This window comes from Diachasma alloeum, unplaced genomic scaffold (genome assembly GCF_001412515.2).
Source record: "Diachasma alloeum isolate Michigan unplaced genomic scaffold, Dall2.0 Dall_scaffold_00533, whole genome shotgun sequence".
NCBI classification, from domain to species: Eukaryota; Metazoa; Arthropoda; class Insecta; order Hymenoptera; family Braconidae; genus Diachasma; species Diachasma alloeum.
The window spans coordinates 357,656-379,869 of NW_021680665.1; the positions used below are offsets into that span (position 1 = coordinate 357,656).

Below are 22,214 nucleotides of genomic sequence, written 5' to 3' on the forward strand. Positions count from 1 at the left end.
ACACAGCTAATTTCGTTTCGTTTAATATAAAAATTCGTGCCATTCATTGTTAATAGGCAGAAAAATTATCCTTAAAATACTTTAAACATATTCTCAATTCTTTCAGAAACATTTTTTGAACTATGTTACATGAATGGTACAATTTTTTGTTGAAATAACGAAATTAGCTGTACAAGAGTTGAATTTCAAAGAACTAATTCGTAATTGTTATTACAGACATTTTTTCGAAAATTTTGAAGAAAAAGAAATCTCTGTAACTCAAAAATTGGAGCCTCTGAACTATTTTTAAAATTTTAAGCGTCTGCAGGGCACACGAACAATAAACAATTAATTTTTTTGCACTAATTATTCGTGTTTAGATATATTTAATCGATGTTCAATGCATGAGATGAGAAATCTCATTCCAATAGCACACGACTTTTAAAACTCGTAGTAGTCTCCCCTTAACAGGCGAGATTTATATGAAAAAATATTCATAACAAACATTTATATGCAAAGAAAAAAAATGAAATTAAATATACTCATACGTTTTGCATCTGCTGTTCAACCCTTTCTGCGTTTGACCCTTCCGTCGTTTAACCTTTCATTGTTTGACCTTTTCCCATTTCAGCCCTCACTTGAATCTTCAGTTACAAAAAGTATTCATTTGCTCAAACAAACAGGAAATGCGATTCAGACGGAGTAGTGGTCTGACAGATCGCGGGGTACGGTAAACGTGCGTTTTCGGAGAGTTAATTCATTCATTTCAATTTCTTCCAAACGTTATTATGTGCGGTAATTATGTCCAAAGATAGTGAAAAGAGCTGTTGCTCTTGAATAAAAATTTTATTGGATTTTAATCAACGCGTCGTCCATCGCAACTTTTCATCATGTTTCCCGGTAATGGATAGATTTTGTTGTCAAAAAATTGAATATGCTCCGAAGAAATCCAATCTAAGAACCTTGGAAAATTAATTACCGAACCCAATATTATTGAAAAGACAAAGGGCCGGTTGCTCAAAGCCCTATTAGCCAAATAAATCGTCAGAATAAATTTATGTATAGAGGAAATTTATTCCACAGATAGGGCCGGCTGCACCATACCCTGTTAGCCAAATAGATTGTCAGAGTAAATTTATATCTGGTGTAAATTTATTCCACAGTTGAACAATTTTAGAAATCCGTCGTAGAGTGCTTTAATTCAGCCATTCTTTCCAAAACATCGACTAAATACTCATAATTAGTGGTATTATTGGCGAATAGTGATGATACATCGACGCACCACGTTTTTTGGTGAAATACCTTCGATGAAAATTGATCGGCCGATTGTTTTCATTTATTCCAATATTTAACTGAGGATTTTCTTAAAAGGTAATGGAACCCGTTACATGTGTTGAATTTTAGAATCGTCCTTGTGCCCACAGTTTTTAATTTGTGGAAATTAAAAAACTTCAGGCACTGCATAATATAGTAATGGAGTGATTGAAGTTTTTTTTTTAATTTCAAAAATTTATAACTGTGGACATGAGGACTATTTTAAAATTAAACACATGGAAGGGTACTCCTTACCTGGGCTTGATGTCACCGGGCTTTAGACAATTTTAGAAATTCATCATAGAATGCTTTCATTCAGTCATTACATCGTGAATATTGAGTAAATACTTCATAATTAACCGTATTATTCGCAACTACGGATCGTACATCGATACACCACGTTTTTTGGTGAGATACCTTCGATGAACTTTCATTCAAAATTAATGGGCAGATTATTTTCATTTATTCGAATACTTAACTCAAGATTTTCTTAACCTTCGATCACTCGCGCTCGGCCGCTTCATTCGTCGCACGGTTAGCGCAGCGCCGCTGGCTGAAACCGAACGCGCTGTTGCCACCTTGGCGCTTACCGCGATGCACGCATTTCAAGTGTGACAGTGAATGTAGCAACACTGTCACTGGAGGGGTCGACAGGGACTCACTCGCACCGGGCGGCGCTGCTTTTCTGTCCGTTCGACGTTTCTTTTCTTTTTTTAGCTACAATATTAGCTCAATAATTAATTAATCACTAATAACTTCTTCAATTTCATTGTTGGAAAATAATTCAATATATTAATGTAGTTAATTCAAGAATTCAACAATTATGACAAAAAAGAAATCGGTTCAGCGGTTCTTCAGATGTTCCCTCCCGGTCGGTCCACCGTGTTCCCTTTCGATCACCTATCCAAGTTCTCTAGCCGAGACAGGCACTGCTGCAACCATTATAGCTCAATTTGCCTTCCTCAGCAAAACACCTACCTCGGTGATCGATGAAAGAGGAAATTCTCAATGTGCATTTTGCTAAGCTCTCTTCAGATACTTACCTAATTTTACAACACTTTTTTCAAGTCTTTGAATCGTTTATCTAAATTGACAAAGAGGAGAGCGGTGTCACAGCTTAAGGTTCCATATCACGCTTGTATTTTTAATATTCAATTATCTCAGTAATTAGTGGTGCTGGAAAAAATTCTTGATAGATTTTTTCGTCGAAAATGTTTTTTTCTACTACAGAGATTTACGATTTTCCCTAAAACCTTCAAGTCTTATTTTCTAAATAAACAGCTAATCATGGAAAACCCCACTGAATGTGATTTTCTTCTTTTTCGAAAGTTTTTTCATGGTTCCTTTTAATGACTGATTTTAGGGAAGATAATTACAGAAATTCCCGAGGAATTATTTCTTTCCACAGCAAACATATCTGTTCATATTTTCCTTCTAAATCGTTCATTTTTGTCATAATCATCTGATTAACCTTAATTCAAACCGGGCGTTATTCTCATACGGTCCGCCTGAAGCATGAGTTGCTTCCATAGCCCCCACGACAATGAGGTTTAAGGAGGGACCGTGGTGCAACTTAAAAGTCTTTGGCTTACGGAGCAACTCATCGAGTGACTTTTGGTAAACGATAAGACATAAATAAGCAGGGAACAGCAAGCATGTCACTAAGTGCCGTTTTAATGGTTTTTCGTTACGATACATTGACGGCGGGCTTCCGAATGGTCTGAAATTTTACAAAACGACTTACAGATCAGTTTAATAGAAACAAGGGGGAAATTGTTCTTGTCTTCATATGGTATAGTTATTTGTGCTAATAAATTAGCAATATGCTCCTGAATGTCAATGAATAATTCATTGTTTATTTTATGTTATTAAATTGAATGAGATTTATTTTTAAACAATTGTATCAAATTTTCAATTTAGCTGAACGGCGACAAAAGCATTAGAATATTACGCAGAGACATACTCAGTGTTATATCCAGCCCGTGAAACCTCGACGAAATCTAGGGTCAGTCTTCACCCTAGCTTGGTCATCCTATGAGGGAAACCCCGCCGCGCGTCATTTTTCGTTAATTACAATTCACTTGAAATTGAATTGAAAAAAAAATTTGACTTTGTCAATTGAAGTGTCTAAAAAATTATTTTATTTTTTAGAACACTAGACATATATGCGCGCTTTGCGCGCGTACCACCCGTAAGTTCGAAATGGTCAAGTCTAAATCATAATTGACTTGTTGTTAATTGATTATTCTTTATGACTTATAGAATGAAGAGATATAATACCAATATTCATTTCATCTATATTAGTCGATATTTACTTCATCATCTCAAGGCAGGCTGCAAGTAATGCCTTTCTCTCACCATTCATTTTTCATCCCTTTATTGAAATATAGAGTTTCCCTTTGAATCACAAGAGCTACCGCTGGTCAATATTTTCCTTTCATTTATATAGGATTCATATAATTAAATACTCTTGACTTAATAGTAACGTGTTTATTACAGATGAAAAGAGATTGGGGTGAAAATGTAAGTTAGAGAGAGGAAAATAACCAATACGCAACTACTCCCTCTTTTCAAAAAGTTGTCACCCCGACAACTACATATCTGTTAAAGGCAATTGGAATGAAATTTCAGTAAATTAATGACTGAAATATCATCTCAATTATCTGGGGCCTTTAACCCAACTCTCTTCCAAAACCCAGATGGAAATAACAGAAAGAGAGAAGGTTTGACTCGAAATACTTCATTTTCTTCTTTCTTCCAACAAAACATTTTCCAATTATCCAGATGATTCTCGAATTCGTCCAATCACATAAGAGAGGGAAGGATTCCAACTGGAAAAGAAAAAGTTGGGATCAGTAGATTTCAATTGTTCATAAAGATTTAAAAAAGGTTTTATTATTATAAATAATAATCGATTCACCTATTCAAGTTGCATCAAGTATTAAATATTGACAAATATTTCATGGTAATTCATTGTCATTTCTAATCTTCCTCCCCTGGTCGACCGTAGTCTTTTCTCGAGGTCTCGTTTGATAACTTCAATATTAAGATAATAAATAAAGATAATAAAATAAGATAAATAAAAATAAGAATGAAATATTCCTAAGTATGTATAAGCATACATAAGCATACATAAGTATACATAAGCATATATAAGCATACATAAGCATACATAAGTATACCTAAGTATACATAAGCATACATAAGTATGTATTCATATGTATGTATGTATGTATGTATGTATGTATGTAGGTATATATATATATTTCTTATCTTAAATTATCATTTCTTATTTTATCTTATTTTGTCTTAAAATGAATAATAAGATAAATAAGATAAATAAAAATAAGAATGAAATATTCCTAAGTCAAGCATGGCGGAATAGATTGGGGACAAAAAACGTTTCATGGATTTTTTTAAAGAGGAACATATTTCCCACAATTTCTAAAGAAAACAAATTATTTCGGACAGATGAATTACTTTTTCCCGCTAAACACGCTCGAGCAGTGTAGAGTGAACTTGGCAACGTTAAGGGGTCTCCTCAGTGGGGCAAAACGGATAGGCGCGCGGGTGAGTGGAGCGTAAAATGGTTAAGTTAGTGAGGTTATTTTCGAGAGAGACGAAACATCAAACATGGCATGCGTTGGATAGTGACACATCCCGCCAATTATTTTTATCGTTAATTTATTCAACAAATTACTGGCAATACTCGATGAGACGTCATCCCATGTATAAGCAGAAATTCGAATGATTAATTGAAAACGAATGAAACGATAAAACTACTCAGAGTTGTTTTTACAATTTTCCTTTTACCATTTTTGATTATTATATTACATATTCAATTCGCTAGCACATTGTCGTTTTGTGGCGAAAATTACTGAGGAGACCCCTTAAAAGGGGTCTCCTCAGTAATTTGACCAAAGTCGTAGGGTCGCATTTGATGACCAGTCGGGTTAAAACAGAATAGAACAGAATCAATGTTACATGCTCGCTGCCATAAGCTCGCTATCTCCTGCTTGTTTGTATTCTTGGTGATTTTTTCACCGTAAGTCCCCCTTGGAATATATTGATAGAATTCATCAATTCATGGATATTATGTTGCAGTATCCTCAAGATTTTGCACTAAACTTTGGTGGAAACTTTGAAACTGAAGAACAGCAGGATGACACCCCACTCGCAAATCCCACGAGGAAACATCAATCCCATGGTCATCGTCATAGTCCTTCAACCGGAAGATTGAGAGCATATTCACATCACCAAACAGTTGCACCCGAGCGCGATATCTACGGTGCCGAAAGCCAGTGGTCAACAAAACTCTCGAAATCATCCTTCCAACCGAGTCTCAATCAATTAAACCAAGATGAAGATAAAAGCATTAATGGGGGATCAGGGGAAACGAAGGAGGAAGGCCCGGAAATTATTACTGCCCGACCAGAGGAGGCATTTGTCACGGTATTAGTCACTTCTGATGATAAATTGAATGATACGAAGAAGGAAATTGGGTCGCAGGAAGTTTCAACCGAGTCCGTGGATTTTGGCCAGAATATATCGTCAGAAGGGACGACAAACAATCCTGAAATCAGCGAGGAAACTAAACCTCCTCTGAGAAAGGTATGTATCTAAAGTCAATACAATCTAAATATATTTTCTCATTTAATGACAACTTATTGGAATTTTCTGTCAATATTTTTGTCTCGATAATTTGGAATATTAGTTTCATCTCAAAAAGTATGGTCCTGAACTTATATAGGTTCCAATGAAAATCCATACGATTATTTAATGAAATTTATTAACACAATTAACGTTTTGCATCAGTAGATTTTACAAATTATAACAATTAGTAAACAAAAATACATATCGTTTTCATAAATATTCAATGAACTTGAAGAGTATGCGGTATTCCACGTCAAATGAGTCAACCGCTGACCCTCACCCTCTCGGAAATTAATGGCGATTTTTTAACGATTACTACATGCTCATAATAACGAATTTTCAAAAAAAAAATTAAAACAACTTGAATTTTGCAAATTACGCCATGGTCGATTTTCAAAAATTTGTTTTCAGTAATTTTTCTAATTTCAATAAGTAGTTTGACTCGTTGTCTAAGTGGGGCATCCTCCTGGATCTATTTTATTTTTAATTTTTCCTTTTCGAAATTTCGCCAATTTGGTCAAAACCCCCCAAAATGACTTCGATTATTTATTGAAAAAATATGTAATACATAGGTGTACAGTCGAATTCACTTCATACTGTCTATAATCAAAGTCAATCAACGCCATTTTGTTGTGTTTTGACCAAATTTGCGGAATTTGGAAAATAAAAAATTGAAAATAAAATAGATCCAAGAGGATGCGCGACGGAATGACGGCTGAAAATACTCATTTTTTTTGTCGTTATTTTACATCCTCTCAACCCGGTTGGGGGTATGCTGCGATGATGATCAAGACTTTAAAGGATGAGATCTCATCATTCTGCCCGGCCGGGTTTTGAACTCGGACAATTCCCATGTGAGACAACGAAGTTACCCACTGCGCCAAGCCACCGGGAAATAAATACTTGTTTTGATCATAAGAATTACTGAAAAAAATGAAACAAATCAATCGTAACATAATTTCCAAAATTCAAGTTTGTCAACTTTTTTTCTAAAATTCGTTATTATGACCACCTAGAGAGTAAAAAAAAATTTCACTAAAAATATTCTTATAAGAAGTGAAAAATTGAAAATTTTGACGCTTAAGAAATCAAAATCAGATGGATAGATCTGGAGGTATTGAAAAAAAAAACAGAAAAACGAAAAAAAATCAGATCTCCGAACTGGGCTGCCGAAAAAATGAAAAAAATTCAGTTTTTCAACCCCTCCAACTGTAGCAAAAATCGCCATCAATTTCCAAGAGGGTGAGAATCTGCGGTTGAATTGGGCTCGCTAAATAAGAAAACGCTATCTAGGCTCTGAGGAGCACGGGCACTCACACACACAACACAACCAAATTTTGGGTTTGTGTAGGCGCGTATATGAGCGCCTTAGAGCGACCATATTGACGAAAAACAGCGCCCTCAACGGTATTTATCGAGGCCCATACCTCGTATGCCCACACGCTCGCTACCATGATGACTTCAGTATCTTATCCACATGTTCTCACCGTTGGTAATGCAGGGAAGTAAATATCCCGTATGACTTTTTCAATAAAATTGTTATTGATTAATTCATCAGGATTGTTTTTGCACTATTATTTTTTTATCATTGTTTTGAATTTTGAGCCATCATATCAGAAAAAGGGTTTTTGTTTTAGGCTCTCTCGACCCAACTATTGTTATAAACAACACAAACTGTCAAAAGTTTTCATAAAAAATGTTTCTTTTTCACTTACTATCAGAATGAATTCATTTTTATTCTTTAAAAAAATAAAAAAAATCTCTCCGGCAGGGAATCGAACCCTGGTCTCCCGCGTGACAGGCGGGGATACTAACCACTATACTACCGGAGACTTGTGTTCAATTTGAAAGAATTCCGTACATGTTCACGTAATACTCCAAGAAAAGTTGACAAGGATTTTGCAAAAAAAATGATAAAAATTTACCAGCTGGCCCTGAAAAAATAGGAATCATCACAGAAGTTGGGAAAAATCACTCACGATATTGGAAAAGCGATCGGTACTGTTAATTATTATCATTATTTAAAATTTCCATATCCGTACTATTTCGATTTTTTTAAACCAGGTTTTCATTAAAAAAAAACAATCCTTATTTGTAATATTTAGAACCCTTAAAAAACTAGTATCAAAAAAGGTTCTTTGAAGATTATCTTACACGATGTGTAAACTTTGCCCAGGAGTAACTCTCGAGTTTATTGATTATCGAAGAATTTTCTTTGATGTTGTAAATTATAACGTATTTTCATTAGACATTGATACGTGAATTCTTACAATCAATATCAATGGGTTTATAGGTGCTCTAAAATGTGTTTTTTTTTTCAATTATATGGTGTAAACCATTAAATAATGAGTCACAATCATATCGTTTGTGTAAATTCGAATTCATTAAAATGATGTTTAATTGGGGGAGCAGTTTTTGTAATTATCATCAATGCTTCTTTTTTCTCTAATTTAATCATACTTAGTCAGTCAAAAGTGAACTCAATATTGAACTGCCAGTCCAGCATTGGAGTCCAGCGTTCTTTTAATTTCATCAAAAACCTTGGCGTATTTGCCTCGTTTCATTTATTTCATTTTTTCTTATGAATTTAAACATTATTTTATGAGTGTCAATCATTTGAGTAAAAATATCTGTTTATCTCTTCGTTATATACAAATAACAGTCTTTTGTAACTTACAATTGCGCTATTTAGACGAAATGCTTTAAGGTACTTCCGCAGTAAGTATACTTGGTGAAAATTTCGAAACGGTATAAAGACGCAATATTTGGATCATATCTTGTTGACCACATTAAAAAGATATTCCCAAAATTTCAAGTCCCTGGTCCACCCCATTTTTGAGATATGCATCGCCAAACATTCAATTTTTGTGTTTTTTCCATTTTTGACGATGTATATCTCGAAAATGGGGTGGACAAGGTACTTGAAATTTTGGGAATAGTTTTTGAATGTGATCAACAACATATGATCCAAATATTGCGTCTTTATACCATTTCGAAATTTTCACCAAGTATACTTACTGCGGAAGTTCCTTAAATAATAATAATAATAATAATAATAATAATAATAAATTATATAATTATATTATATTTAATATTCTGCTAAAAAAAAACAAAGAATTCAAAGAGAATTAGAATTTAGAGAAAAAAATCCCACACCGCCCAGCCGGGATTCGAACCCGGGTCTCCCAGTTACGTGCCGGGCACTCTCCCAACTAAGCGAATAATAATAATAATCATTATAATAATGAGTCGTTTTTTCAACATTTTTCAAACTTTAGTCAAGTATAGCAACACAGGAAACACTATGCGGACTTTTCGCAATCAATATGCGGGTTTTATGTTTTATGAGCTCTGCGAGCCTAACTCTGTATATAACGTCCGATTAGTGACGCATAAAATATGCATAAAGTGTACGTAAAGTCCGTTGGTGGACAATTGCGTCAAGCCGCACTCTTTATGTGCATTTTGGGCTTAAGAGTCCCACGGATGAGATTGCCGCGGGGCAATCTGAGAATTTCAACGGCTTTCACAATGTTCAAGATTTTTATTCAAATATCCGGTGTATTTATTGGACATTTACGAGAAATTTAGGTATTAAAAATTTCAGTTTTCTGAAAAAATCAATGGGAACTGTAAATTTAGTTCAATTGTGACATGAAAATCAAGAGAAATCCGAAAAATTAAGGCGAATGTATTCTTGGATTTTCAATTGATTATAAATTCAAATAACTCCAACAAGTTCACGAAATGATCCAATAATCAACCAAATTATTATTACAAGTTTACTAATTGTCATCTGTTGAATAATAATGAAATTACCTCCTTGGTAAGACTGAATATGCCACGAAGGATCGTATGATCTTCTGTAGAAAAATTGTCGCGTCAAACTGTAAGGCATGCAAGAAAAACGCTGGGTTCTCGCAGATCTATGCGGAAAGTACGCATAGATGTGTATACAGTAGACTCTCGTTATAGTCGCACTCACGGGGCTGTAGGGGCAGCCGATTCTGAGAATGGGACTGTATTTCTCTTCCCCCACCAGGCGCTCACGGTAAGCCTAAATTCCGGGAATCGGGAGCGATAAGAAAATAAATTTTACTCCAATTATTTTTCTCTTCAATTTGCATTGAACATTTTTATTAAATATAAAAATTATTTTCATTAAACACTTTTATTAAATTAACAAAATGAATTGCGTTGAACACTTTTAGTAAATTAATGAAATGAATAGAAATATTAATAACATCGCATTGTTCCATACACTCCAAAATTTATTCACTTCATTCAAATAAAAAGCAGGATTATGCACCACTGCAAAGACCCTCTCTTCGTGACAGTCAAGAGTGAACTGAATTTCTCTCGCAAATTCATTTTTCCTAAATTTTATTTCCCGAATTTCTTAGAAATGCAAAACAAAGCCCATTCCGAGAAAACACAGGGGCATTTAAATCCACACCTCGGAGGTGGTACGGAGTGGGGGAAGCGCTCGAGCTCGAAAAAATCGATATGAGGGGAAATGCGACTATAACGAATGCGACTATAACGAGAGTCTACTGTACAATACCCACAAAATTATGGACTTCATGCACAGGTAGAAGGAGAGTCCCTACACTAAGAGAAAAATCGATATAATATCACAAAAATCATTTCTAGAGTGAAAAACATCGCGTACATATTTGGTCAATTTGTGGTAGGTTTCAGACAAGAAATCGGTGGTCTTCAGGCTAAGGAGGAAGTTACTGAACGAAAACGTGATGTCTTTTCGTAATGAGATAATATTCCTTAAAAAACAAGAATATTTTGACAAAAGAAAAAAAGCTATTGTTTCCTTCGAACTCAACGCGATTGAGCGTAGGGACAGTTATATTTTGTTAATATCTGGAGATTTTCCTCTGCGTAAACTCTCTATTCTCTCAATATGAAAGTCTCTAATTCATGATTCACTAAATCGAAACTTTTAATGTTTTTAGACATTTTCTCATCTTCTGGCACAAAAAACCCGATTTCTTATGGCAAGAAATTCTCACTTTATCGTGAAATGTTCATCTTCAAGTCATAAACACTTCACTAAAATCTGACATTGTCTGACTCATTATTCGGAATTCTTATCCCAAGAAATTTATGTGCAAGAGATGAGATATTTGGCGCAAGAAATTAGTTTTGTAATATTATGACGATATTTCTCTCAGTGTATGAGTGACCCTAAAAAAACAGAAACAAATGTTTTTGTAAAAAAAATGCGTCAAGAAAAAGTTTTGTTCGGTTCTTACTGGAAAGTGGAAATTTTTGAAAAATAAAAAGAAACGAAAACGGAAGCTAAGTCAGCAATGTCAAATAAACGAAAATAGTGCACAATCAGATTTCTATAAAAGAAATTGTTTCAAATCGAATGAGGATTTAAAAAAAAAATCTTGATGAAATAAAAAATTAGTAGAAGGAGGACCAACGTCCTTGGCGCGGATCAGAAGATGGAGAATGAGATTGATACTAGACAATGAGTTGAAAAACTCCGCGCCAAGAACGTTGGTCCTCCTTCTACTAATTTTTTATTTCATCAAGAATTTTTTTAAAATCCTCATTCGATTTGAAATAATTTCTTTTATAGAAATCTGATTGTGCACTATTTTCGTTTATTCGACATTGCTGACTTGGCTTCCATTTTCATTTCTTTTTATTTTTCAAAAATTTCTACTTTTCAGTAAGAACCGAACAAAAATTTTTCTTGGCGCCTTTTTTTTTTTACAAAAACATTTGTTTTTGTTTTTTTTTGGGAGATTTCATTATTTTTTTCAAAATAAACAAGGAATCGTTTTTATATCCTGTAAATTTCTTCATTTTCAATTCAATTCGGCTCATTTATTTTTCACACGATAAATCATCTTTCCAATTAACAATCGAAGTAAAACAAATAGTTCTATTCCACAGTCGTTATTTGCACCGACTTTTAATTATTTATTCAAGATTTTCCGACTGAATTTGCTTCTTCGAGAATTCATTTGTGCACGAAACTCGAATGAAAAATATCTGTGGAATTCATCATTCGTGCACCATATTCAATTAGTAAATTCCCGGGCTTCTCCTTGGTGCGAGTGGTTGTATTGCACTGCTACCAACTCCGTAACAAAAAAATGATAGGAGTTGATGTGAAATGCGAGAATGTGTATATGAACCCGTTGCTATGCGCCTATTTTTTAAAATATTGCTTCGGACAAAAAAATAGTTACATCAGTAAGAAGCTTGTGGCCAATTTATATAATGTAACTAAGAGTATTTTTCATGTAGCTCGTCACGTTTGTATTTTATTCAATGGATATGATTCGGAGGTAGTGGAGGGGTTAGTTGCTTCGTGTATAGATACACGGCAGCGATCGGCCTGATGTTTTGTACAATCGGAGTCAAAACTTTTCTTGGCCGATACGCTGCCGCGTATCTCGATTTCCGCACTTATAACGCGTGACCTGCGCATAAGAGAGCGACTTTGACGATTGCGTAAACCGCCTCGTTATGCGTAAAATCCGCATAACATTACGGGAAGTTCGCAATCACAATCCCATCTCGTTTCTATAATTTCCAGCAATTAATCCCCGTCCTGCATTTCAAATAACTTTTCCCCATTCTGCTCAGAACTAGATTACACCAAAGTAAATATTTCGAAACGATAATCCAGTCTCAACAGCATGATGATATTTTTTCTATCACCGATCACGTATGAAAACATTTAATAAAAAATCTTGGTAAATTCGCTAGGAAACTCTATCGGAATTCTCTAAAAATTCTATGGGGATTCTATTAAAATTCCAAAAAATTCTCCTTAAAATTCTATTTGGGGTATTCCATGTGAATTCACCCAGGTCAAAACCCTCACCATCGCCAATCATATTGCCGATTTTTCCTGTGGTTGTATATGGAAAAATATGACTTGTCAAATTTTTTCAGATTTTTTGAGGCATCCTGTGGACAGCCATGTTTTTTTGGAAGTTTTACCTTTAAATGCCTGCAACTTCCGTAAAGGTCAACCGATTTGAGTTTTTTTTTTACAAAATGTGCGTCTTCGAACACACTTTCCATATAAAAATATGCCAATTTTTTTCAATTCGTTCTTCCATCGATTTCTTCAGAAAAACCTAAAAAAACGAGTTGTTTTCAAAGTTGGACCCGTTTTATATTTTTCAAAACATTTCAGTGAATATATTGGACCAAAACAAAATTTTTCACCAAAGGCCAAAGTGGGTTTCCGATTTCGTGGCCGTCATTTCCAATTTGAATATATGAATTCGGGATGAAAAATTTCAAAAATTTCAAAATTCTTTTCGCATTTGAACGCAGAAGCATTATTTGAATTTACCGCCTGAAGAATCACTGCATTATATTCGAATCTGGAACAATTTGATGATTTTTTGAAAATTCGTTAACAATAAATCTTTTCGAGTGGTGTGTTCTAATAGAAATCCCACTTTGGCCTTTGGTGAAAAATTTTATTTTAGTGCAATATATTCACTGAAATTTTTTGAAAAATATGAAAAGGGTCCAACTTTGAAAACGACTCGTTTTTTGAAGTTTTTTGAGATTTTTCTGAGGAAATCGATGGAAGAACGAATTGAAAAAAATTGGCATATTTTTATATGGAAAGTGTGTTCGAAGACGCACATTTTGTAAAAAAAANATCACTGCATTATATTCGAATCTGGAACAATTTGATGATTTTTTGAAAATTCGTTAACAATAAATCTTTTCGAGTGGTGTGTTCTAATAGAAATCCCACTTTGGCCTTTGGTGAAAAATTTTATTTTAGTGCAATATATTCACTGAAATTTTTTGAAAAATATGAAAAGGGTCCAACTTTGAAAACGACTCGTTTTTTGAAGTTTTTTGAGATTTTTCTGAGGAAATCGATGGAAGAACGAATTGAAAAAAATTGTCATATTTTTATATGGGAAGTGTGTTCTAAGACGCACATTTTGGAAAAAAAAACTCAAATCGGTTGATTTTTACGGAAGTTACAGGCATTTGAAGATAAAACTTGCAAAAAAAAACATGGCTGCCCACAGGATGCCTTCAAAAATCTGAAAAAATTTGAGAAGTCATATTTTTCCATAGACAACCACAGGAAAAATCGGCAATATGATTGGCGATGGTGAGGGTTTTGACCTGGGTGAGTTCACATAGAATACCCCATTTATTTTTTGCGCTGATTCTATTAGATATTTGATAGAAAAAAGTCAATAGATTTCAATTTTTCTGTTTGATCTTTTTTCTTGAGATTTTTTGTATTAACACTATTGAGCACAGATTTTCTAAGTTTTTTCCCCTATATTTTGTTTTATTTTTTATTCTAGGATCCGAATGAAAAAAAATTAGAAAATTCATGTCCAAGTATTCTTATAGAAAAAATTCCGAGAGAATATTCATATAGAAAAATCAAAATCTATTGACTTCTTCCTATCAAATCTCATAGAATGAGCACAAAAAATAGACAGAATTTTCTAGCGAATTCGGTAAGCTTTTCTGTTGAATTTTTTCACACGTGATGTTCCGTCCATGATCAATTGAATAATTATTCCATTTATTTCTATTTCAGACTGGAGGCAGAAGACGCCGAGTTAGAGTTCGTGTTCGACCAGCCTCCTCCACCGAGGACTTTGTCACCTCCGAGTCCCAGCATATAAACTCAGCTGTGAACAACCTGGTACAAGATCCCCCGAAGCCCCAAAGTCGCCCATCGACCCCTTACACAACGACAACCCAAGAGACCACTGAAGTACCCACGACACTTCCCCCCGAAATGCCAAGTGTGAACGAATCGATTGCCTCCACCGACGAGACAACGATCAATTATACCGAGGTCCCTGAGCACACAAACTCATCAGAGTTGTCAGACTCCAAACCCATGAATAATGAAGAAACCGTTCAAGTTAAGACCGAGAGCGATTCAACTAAACCCCCGACAACTCCACAAACTTCACCAAAAGATGATACCAGTAATGAGTCAACAATGAACCCTGACATCACAACAGATTCACCTTTGATGACGACAATGACGGTTCCAAGAAAATCCTGGGATTCCACTAACGGTTACGCTGAGTGGTTCAAGTCCAAACAAATGAATTACTTCCCACGATCACAAGAACAGTACGAAGACAGTTCTGAATCTGCTGGAGACAATTCACATCCGAAGAACCACAGGAGTGAATGGAGTGAAGTTCGATATCCAAATGATCGAGGACTCTTCGGTTACGGTAGATCAGGCAGCCTCACTCCCACCACCCAACTTCCTGGGATTGTAACAAAGTCCGTTGGTGATTCGAGTGTTAAAACTTTATCGGATTACGTTCAAGCAATATTCGATACCATGAAGAACGCTGACGAGGAGAGACTGATTGGTGACAATGGTCAGGATCTTTGGAAGGACGAGCAGAAGCCCATAACATCCACTGAGGTTCATACCTCACCTACGGATGTATCGACGACCATGGGAATTCGAAGATCCGAAATCGATGGGCTTGAAGAAACTAAAGAAGGGAAAGAGTTTGAAGATTCAAATGGCAAGACTGAGGAGAAAGAAATGAGTGAGAAGGCAACGACAAAGGCATCTTCTGACGTTGAATTATCCAGTGAAGTTTCTTCTGAGAAAGTTGAAGAGGTCTCAACGACAAATCCACCTGTATCGACGCCTGAATCTCCCACAACAGTTCCAACTTCTCCAAAGACATCCGAACCATTCGATGGAAAATCAACAGAGAAGAATGAAAAATCAATTTCTGAGCCTGTTTTGAATGTTCCGACGAAGCTGGGGGCTATCCTGCGGACATCGACGACTACCAAGGTCTCTCATATGACAGAGATATGCTACAGGGGTCGTTGTGTTATGACAAAACCACGACAGGACAAAAGGAGATGAAGCTCTAAATTATTTCCTATTAATTCTGTAATGAAGTGGTAAAGATCCGAACATTTTGTACCCATTATTCTACAAAAGTTCTGAAATTAGCGGTTTCAAAGGAGTATCGAACTCAAGTTCTTTATCATTTTTAACATCATTCTCTATGACGTTTCACGTTGAAGACATTTATGTACAAAGAACTAAAAAGTTTACTTCGAACTCATCCCATTTTTCGCCACTTCACTAACGGATTATGGTCGTAAATTCATCGTTATCCAAGTTTTTATCAACGCATCATTCGACATCATCACAAAAAATATTGGTTTCATGAATTATTCGCCATTTTTCCGATAACGAACGCGCAAAATCGTCATCATTGACCTCAATGCCAAATTCAAGCGAATCGATTTTTATTTCCCCTCCCCCCATTTTGTATCGTTTAAGCTCTAAATTATTCGTACTAACGTAGATTTAATTACCCGAGAGTAACTTAAGCTTATGGTAAACTCTTGTGACCCAGTCACCTTTCTTGATGGAAAACAAGGGACAAGTGCGTGTGGATTTTTATTTCCATATGAGATATCATTCCAAGTGTGTCTACGTTAGTTTTAATCATTGCTGTAATCATTACTGTACGTATTTAATTATAATTTAACTGAAGTGCTCGGATTGCTGCTGATATACGGAGGTATTACTCGTGTCAAGCGATTCGAGATGAATAATGTATTTTGAATAAAAAGAAAAATATTACAAGTGTTGAATTCTTTTCTTTAGGGAGGAAAGATGGATTGGAGGAAGTTGGAGATCTATAAATAGAAAATAGGTGAAAGCTGAAGTTTTGAAGGGGCTGGAGTACCTCTCCAGATATTAAAAAAAGTTTATCATTAAAGTTTTGGGACTTCGACAGTCTTAAAAGGAACGAGAGAGAGAGAGAGAGAGAGAGAGAGAGAGAGAATCATCTCTTCAGTGATAATTTTTGTTTGAGGCTTTCTGCTGATTAAACTTGAGGGAATAGGGGAAATCAACTGCTGCGGAGGGAGAAAAAACGATTACTCTGATGAAGGGAATGACTGTTCAACTTTTTTTCTTTTCAATTAGTGGTAAAATAGAAAAATAAGTCAAGTAAAATGTGAAATGTTTCCTAGTTTAGCAGTTCCCTCACAAATTGAAATAGAAGTCATGAAAGGAATGGATGATTTTTTCTAACATCGGTCAGTACCATTATGCTTGCAATATTTTAAGAAATCTCCTCCAAAAAATTTGTCCTTATAAATGGAACCGATTGACATTTATTCTCATTCTTATCGTATCAATTAATGAACGAGGTTTATGATTTAAAATCCTCCAGACAGAAAAATCGCGGAGCCACTGGGGGATTGAACTCGAATCGGCTGTGTGCCAAGCGAATAACTGTACTAAAAAGCCCACTGCAGTACTTTTTCAAAGGATTATTCAACCAAATATCAAATTTACAATTTCACGGTTATAGTTAATCGGAAGAAATATTTCCATGAAATAACAATGGTTCACCAATCTCATATACCGCTATATGTTTATTCGATCACTATTCACTGGATCAGTCATCATTAAAAATGTCATGAGATTTTTTGAATAGCTTATATCTACAAGAAAGATCTCCTAATTCCTTCTAGCGTCATTTGTTATCCAGGTAGTTCTATGATTACCATCATAAACAAGCAGGGGCTCGAGCCTATCCGACAGAAGGCATGTGACCGTTACTTTTTGCGTCATTAGTCTCTTTCTTTTTTTCCATTTCTACCAATTCCATTGGTAGTAGGCTTCCAAATGGATTCGTGGCAATTCCCTATCCTTGCGACAGGCACACAACCAGACATAGGCATAATCATAATTTTTAATTACAGTTAAATTTTGAATCAATTGTTAATATTAGCCAATGAAATTGTCAATTGTTAATATTACTCACCTATTTTTTATTATTCAATTAACTATCAACTTAAATGTTCAAATTCGAAATTATTATATCAACCAATAATTGAGAAATTTAAATTACCAATTATTGTATTTTTTTTCAAATTTCAATGAAGATGAGCAAAACTTAATTATTTTAAAGTGCACCTTCTCATAATATAACTGAAGTAATGATTGATGCCGATCGATGCATACAAGAGTAACCACATGCTCCAGGGTGTCGACAGGAAAATATTTTTCTGTACTGCTTCTCACGATTTCTCGTCTGGTAATTGGTATTGCATACTTCCCAAACTCGAAAACTTGAAAATCACTACAGAAAAATATTGCTCCTGGGCTGTTGCGATGGGGTTTTTTTACTCGTGTGGTTGGCCAGTCCTCGCCTACGGCTCGGAGGCCAACGCCACATGAGTCAAAAACCCCATCGCAACAGGCCGGAAAAATACTATAACCTTTTAATGAAAAAGATTAATTAAACTGCTCGGCTGGTTGCACCTATCAAAAATATCAACCTTCAGTATTGTAAGAGGTATAATCATACCAAATCTCGACTCGCTACCTTAATTTTTTCACAAGTTATCGTGTGTGCAAGAATGAAAAAGTTTTCAAAACGGAAAAACGGGAATATCTCGGAAGTTTTATATGAACGGATATACATATTTTGATTGATCCAGATAGTGGCTGTCGAGAAGAGTATTTTGAAAGAAAATAAAATTGAGATCCGTCTAGTAGTTTATGAGATATTTTAAGAAATATGTTTACATAAAAGGTTGCATATCTCAGGAACCGCTCGGCCGATTGCGCCCATCGGAAACAGCAACGTTTAGTATTATAAGAGCTAGTACCATATCAATTTCAACTTGCTATCTCTTTTTTCCTGAAATTATCGTGCATACAAGATTTTTCATGAAAAACGGAAAAATGGCAATATCTCCAGACTGTGTATTAAAGAGTCTATATATTCTGATTAATTTACATAGACACCATCGAGGCGAGTATTTTGAAAAAAAAATTGAAATCGGTGCAGTAGTTTTTGCGATATTGAGGAACCACAAAATTTAAACAAGTTATCATATCTTGAGAATTGGCCCGGTGGCTTGGCGCAGTGGGTAAGTTCGTTGCCTCACATGCGAAAGGTTCCGAGTTCAAATCCCGGCCTGGTAGAATGGTGCGATCTAACCATTTAAAGTCTTGATCATCATCACACTATACCCTAACCGGGTCGAAACGATGTAAAATAACGATAAAAAAAAATATCTTGAGAATGATTGAAGAACTACTCAGTTCCGTAGATTCCAGTTGTTACATCTCAGGAGCGAACGGGCTGCAACAGCGCGCCAAAATTGAACACAATACTATTATTGTGTTCAATGAGCCACTAAAAATAGTAAACAATAATGGTAAAATAATGGTAAACAGTAATGGAAAACTGTAAATAGTTACAATGAGCCAAAATTTCAGATTTTTATCTACAGACTAGGGGGCTACGCACCCTGCTCGCTCCGCTCGCCAACCCCCACATGATTCCATATGATCCTCATATGATCCACATATGACCCCCATGATATTTATTCTGACCCTTGCGCCTCTTATTTAGACCCCTGTTACCCTTACTTGGACCTTTAATCTGACCCTTGTGACTCTGATTCGGACCTTTATTCTGACCTTTGTAACCCTTAATTTTGGACTCTTAATTTCGAGGACCAAATTTTCATCACCAGAAGTCGATTTGAATTTTTATGATATGGAGAGACTTAGCGAACAGGCGCTTCGCGCCCGTTGCTAAATTAATTTATGTTGTTATTTTATTTTATTTTCTTTCCACTTCCATTTTCACAATCAGATTAATTTAATTTTATTCACTCTTATTGTTATTATATGTATTTTTTTGTTCCTTAATTCACAAGTTACAACATTGAATGACAAGGAATTCCCCATAAATCGTGTGAGAATGAGAATCGATAAACAATTTTCGAAAATCATGCCTAAAATTTTTCATTGCTTTCTTTTTCTTTAAATTAATTAGTACCAATGATCTGAAAATGTGAACGAATATGAACATTTTACATCTCTTTGATCTCATTTCAATGGAACCGAAGAAGGAAATTACAAAGACAGATCGATCATCATCAATCAGTATCAATAAAATGAAAAAATCAATTTTTCTATGGCTTTTCGGAATTTTTCAAATTGTTTTTTTCTTCTTAAAAAATGAAGATTAACATTTTTAATTCCTGTGATAGTACTTCGTTTACAGAAACAGGAAATATGGAAAATGTAGGGAAAGAAAATCAGAAATAAATTTAAAAAATTGATTTTTTAATCTGGAAAATTTTCAAACGTTTTTTTTTAATAATGAAGAAAAACCAATGTATTTTTTTTATTATCTAATTCTGATGGAAGAAAGTGAAAAGAGGAAAAGAAACGAGATCAACACGCCAACAGAATCTTGAATTTTTCAATGTCTAGGAAAAATTTTAAAATTGATATATTTTTTCGAATAATGAAAAAACCCATAAATTCAACCCCATTTTCCGATTTGCAGACGAATCGAAAATATCCTGTATACCCATAAATTCAATTCCTACCAAAGCAAAGAATTCAAATCAGCAATGAAAAATCTTATCGGATTATTATTATACAATTTCACTGTATTTGTGTTAAAGTTTCTAAAAATTAATCACCAAAAACCCAAATTGTCGGGTACATACATGCCCTAATATGACCCTAAAAACATTATCTCTTCACGTTTCATAAAATTCTAGACCATTTGCAACCAAAATTAGAAAATCTAAAAATCGATCAAACACAAGGCTTCCATTCGGAAGCAAAAGTTCCTCCATTTGCGGAAAATTCGGTGGAATCAATAGATCATTACTCACGACAGAAAAACCGATAGATATTTGACATAAGACCTATGTTTAAAGACCATTAAACCCCAACAAAAATCTCCGAAACCAACGAAAAAAAAATTTTAACCCAAAAATTGATTTTATTTAATGAGACAATCTGTTCCTCTTCTCCCTAATACTCAATTTTGGGGCATTCATGGCGGCCACTCCGATCGATGCTCCCCTCCGCCCTCTCTCTCGGCCTCAATTTCCAGTTGCGATGTAACACTATCAACGAAAAACCAACCTGAATACCTATTTACCAATACACCTCAATCCTGTAATCCGCAAAGGATCTTCGTTATATCGATCAAACTACTGATGAACCATCCCCCAATAATCTCTCTCCTAAATCGTCCATCTTGCCTAACATTGCATTTGCTATCAAGAGCCGTGACATGAAACTAGATATTGAGTTACAAGTAAAGTCGTGGGATGAAACGATCGCTTGTGGCTCACCGAATACTCTCAAGAGGGTGGATATTGCCACCCCACTGCGCATGTCAGCACTTCTTCGTGCAGATGGCGCCCTCCGGAGTCGACAAAAACGTTTACCAATTCGGGGGTGGATTTTCTTTTCCCCACCGTCCATTAGACCTACGGTTGGGGGGGGATGTGTTGGTAACAGAAGAGGGGGTTGAAGTAGTGAGAATATTCGACAACGACGCCATGCGGGCTTCAGTACAAGTGCAGGGATCTTCCGTGAAGGGACTGCATTGAGTCCTACCCAATACGGGGGATAATATCCCACTATGCCAGGCGGCGAGGGGTCAAATTCCCCGATCAATTTTAATGATGTTGCAACGTCTTTGTCAAAATCAATTCTCAGTGATGATAAGTGTGGAACACGGTGTGATGAGAGTGAGGGTGATGCGATGACAATTGGTGATGGTGTTAGGAGGAGAAAGGTCATACGGGCGGCTAAGGAAACATTCGATAAGGGTAGGTGCTAGTTGAAATTCAGGGCTATACTTTGGAGACGAATCGAAAATATCCTTTACTACTTAAAACTGAATCGTTGAGGTGGCATAAACTCTAGAAGAATCATGCGAGTGAAATCGGTCTGGTTATAAATGTCTGTTTCTACTTCACGTCTGATTCGAAATGTCTTTTGACTGAATGAAAAATCGCAGGGATTGAAAATCGTTGACAGAAATAGATCCAAATGAAAATTCTAACAAAGGTTTGATGAAAAGTTGTGTTCATTTAATGGTCTGATAAAAATCTTCTTCTAATCGATAAAAATGCTGAAAATCACGGAAGGTCACGCGGGTGAACGGAAATCTTCAATAACGCTCGGTCAGGTCAAAAATATTAATTCTTAGTGCTTTGTTTGATCAAAATTGCGTGCTTTTACGAAACCGAAAATAATCGAAGAATGAAGTTCATGGAAGCAAATGAAGTTCATGGAATGATCAGTCTGAGATCTGATTGCATATTCGTTTCTATTCGATCGTCCATTCGAAAAATCTTTTTAATAATGTTAAAAGTATAGAACATTGAGGAAGCTCATACGGTGGAGGATTCTGCACCCAAGAAGGTCTGCG

General features: G+C 35.3%; 2 protein-coding genes and 1 non-coding gene across 8 annotated transcripts in view; 2 read left to right on the forward strand and 1 right to left on the reverse strand.

The window, feature by feature from the left end:
• The window catches only part of LOC107042863, a 36,254-nt gene extending 19,745 nt beyond the window's left edge, over positions 1-16,509 (forward strand). The window contains exons 10-11 of the mRNA XM_015264070.1: positions 5,398-5,904; positions 14,525-16,509. Coding sequence (XP_015119556.1) covers positions 5,398-5,904; positions 14,525-15,844 — 1,827 coding nt within the window. The 3' untranslated portion in view covers positions 15,845-16,509. The remainder of the gene's footprint in view (positions 1-5,397; positions 5,905-14,524) is intronic.
• Positions 7,707-7,778, reverse strand: Trnad-guc. Its single transcript has one exon. It is a non-coding gene; the product is annotated as a tRNA-Asp (tRNA).
• Positions 16,510-21,365: 4,856 nt separating the features above from the next.
• The window catches only part of LOC107042873 (anoctamin-8), a 61,239-nt gene continuing 60,390 nt past the window's right edge, over positions 21,366-22,214 (forward strand). For all 6 annotated transcript variants that reach the window (XM_015264090.1, XM_015264092.1, XM_015264093.1 and 3 more), the window contains exon 1: positions 21,366-21,609. In XM_015264090.1, coding sequence (XP_015119576.1) covers positions 21,420-21,609 — 190 coding nt within the window. In that variant the 5' untranslated portion in view covers positions 21,366-21,419. The remainder of the gene's footprint in view (positions 21,610-22,214) is intronic.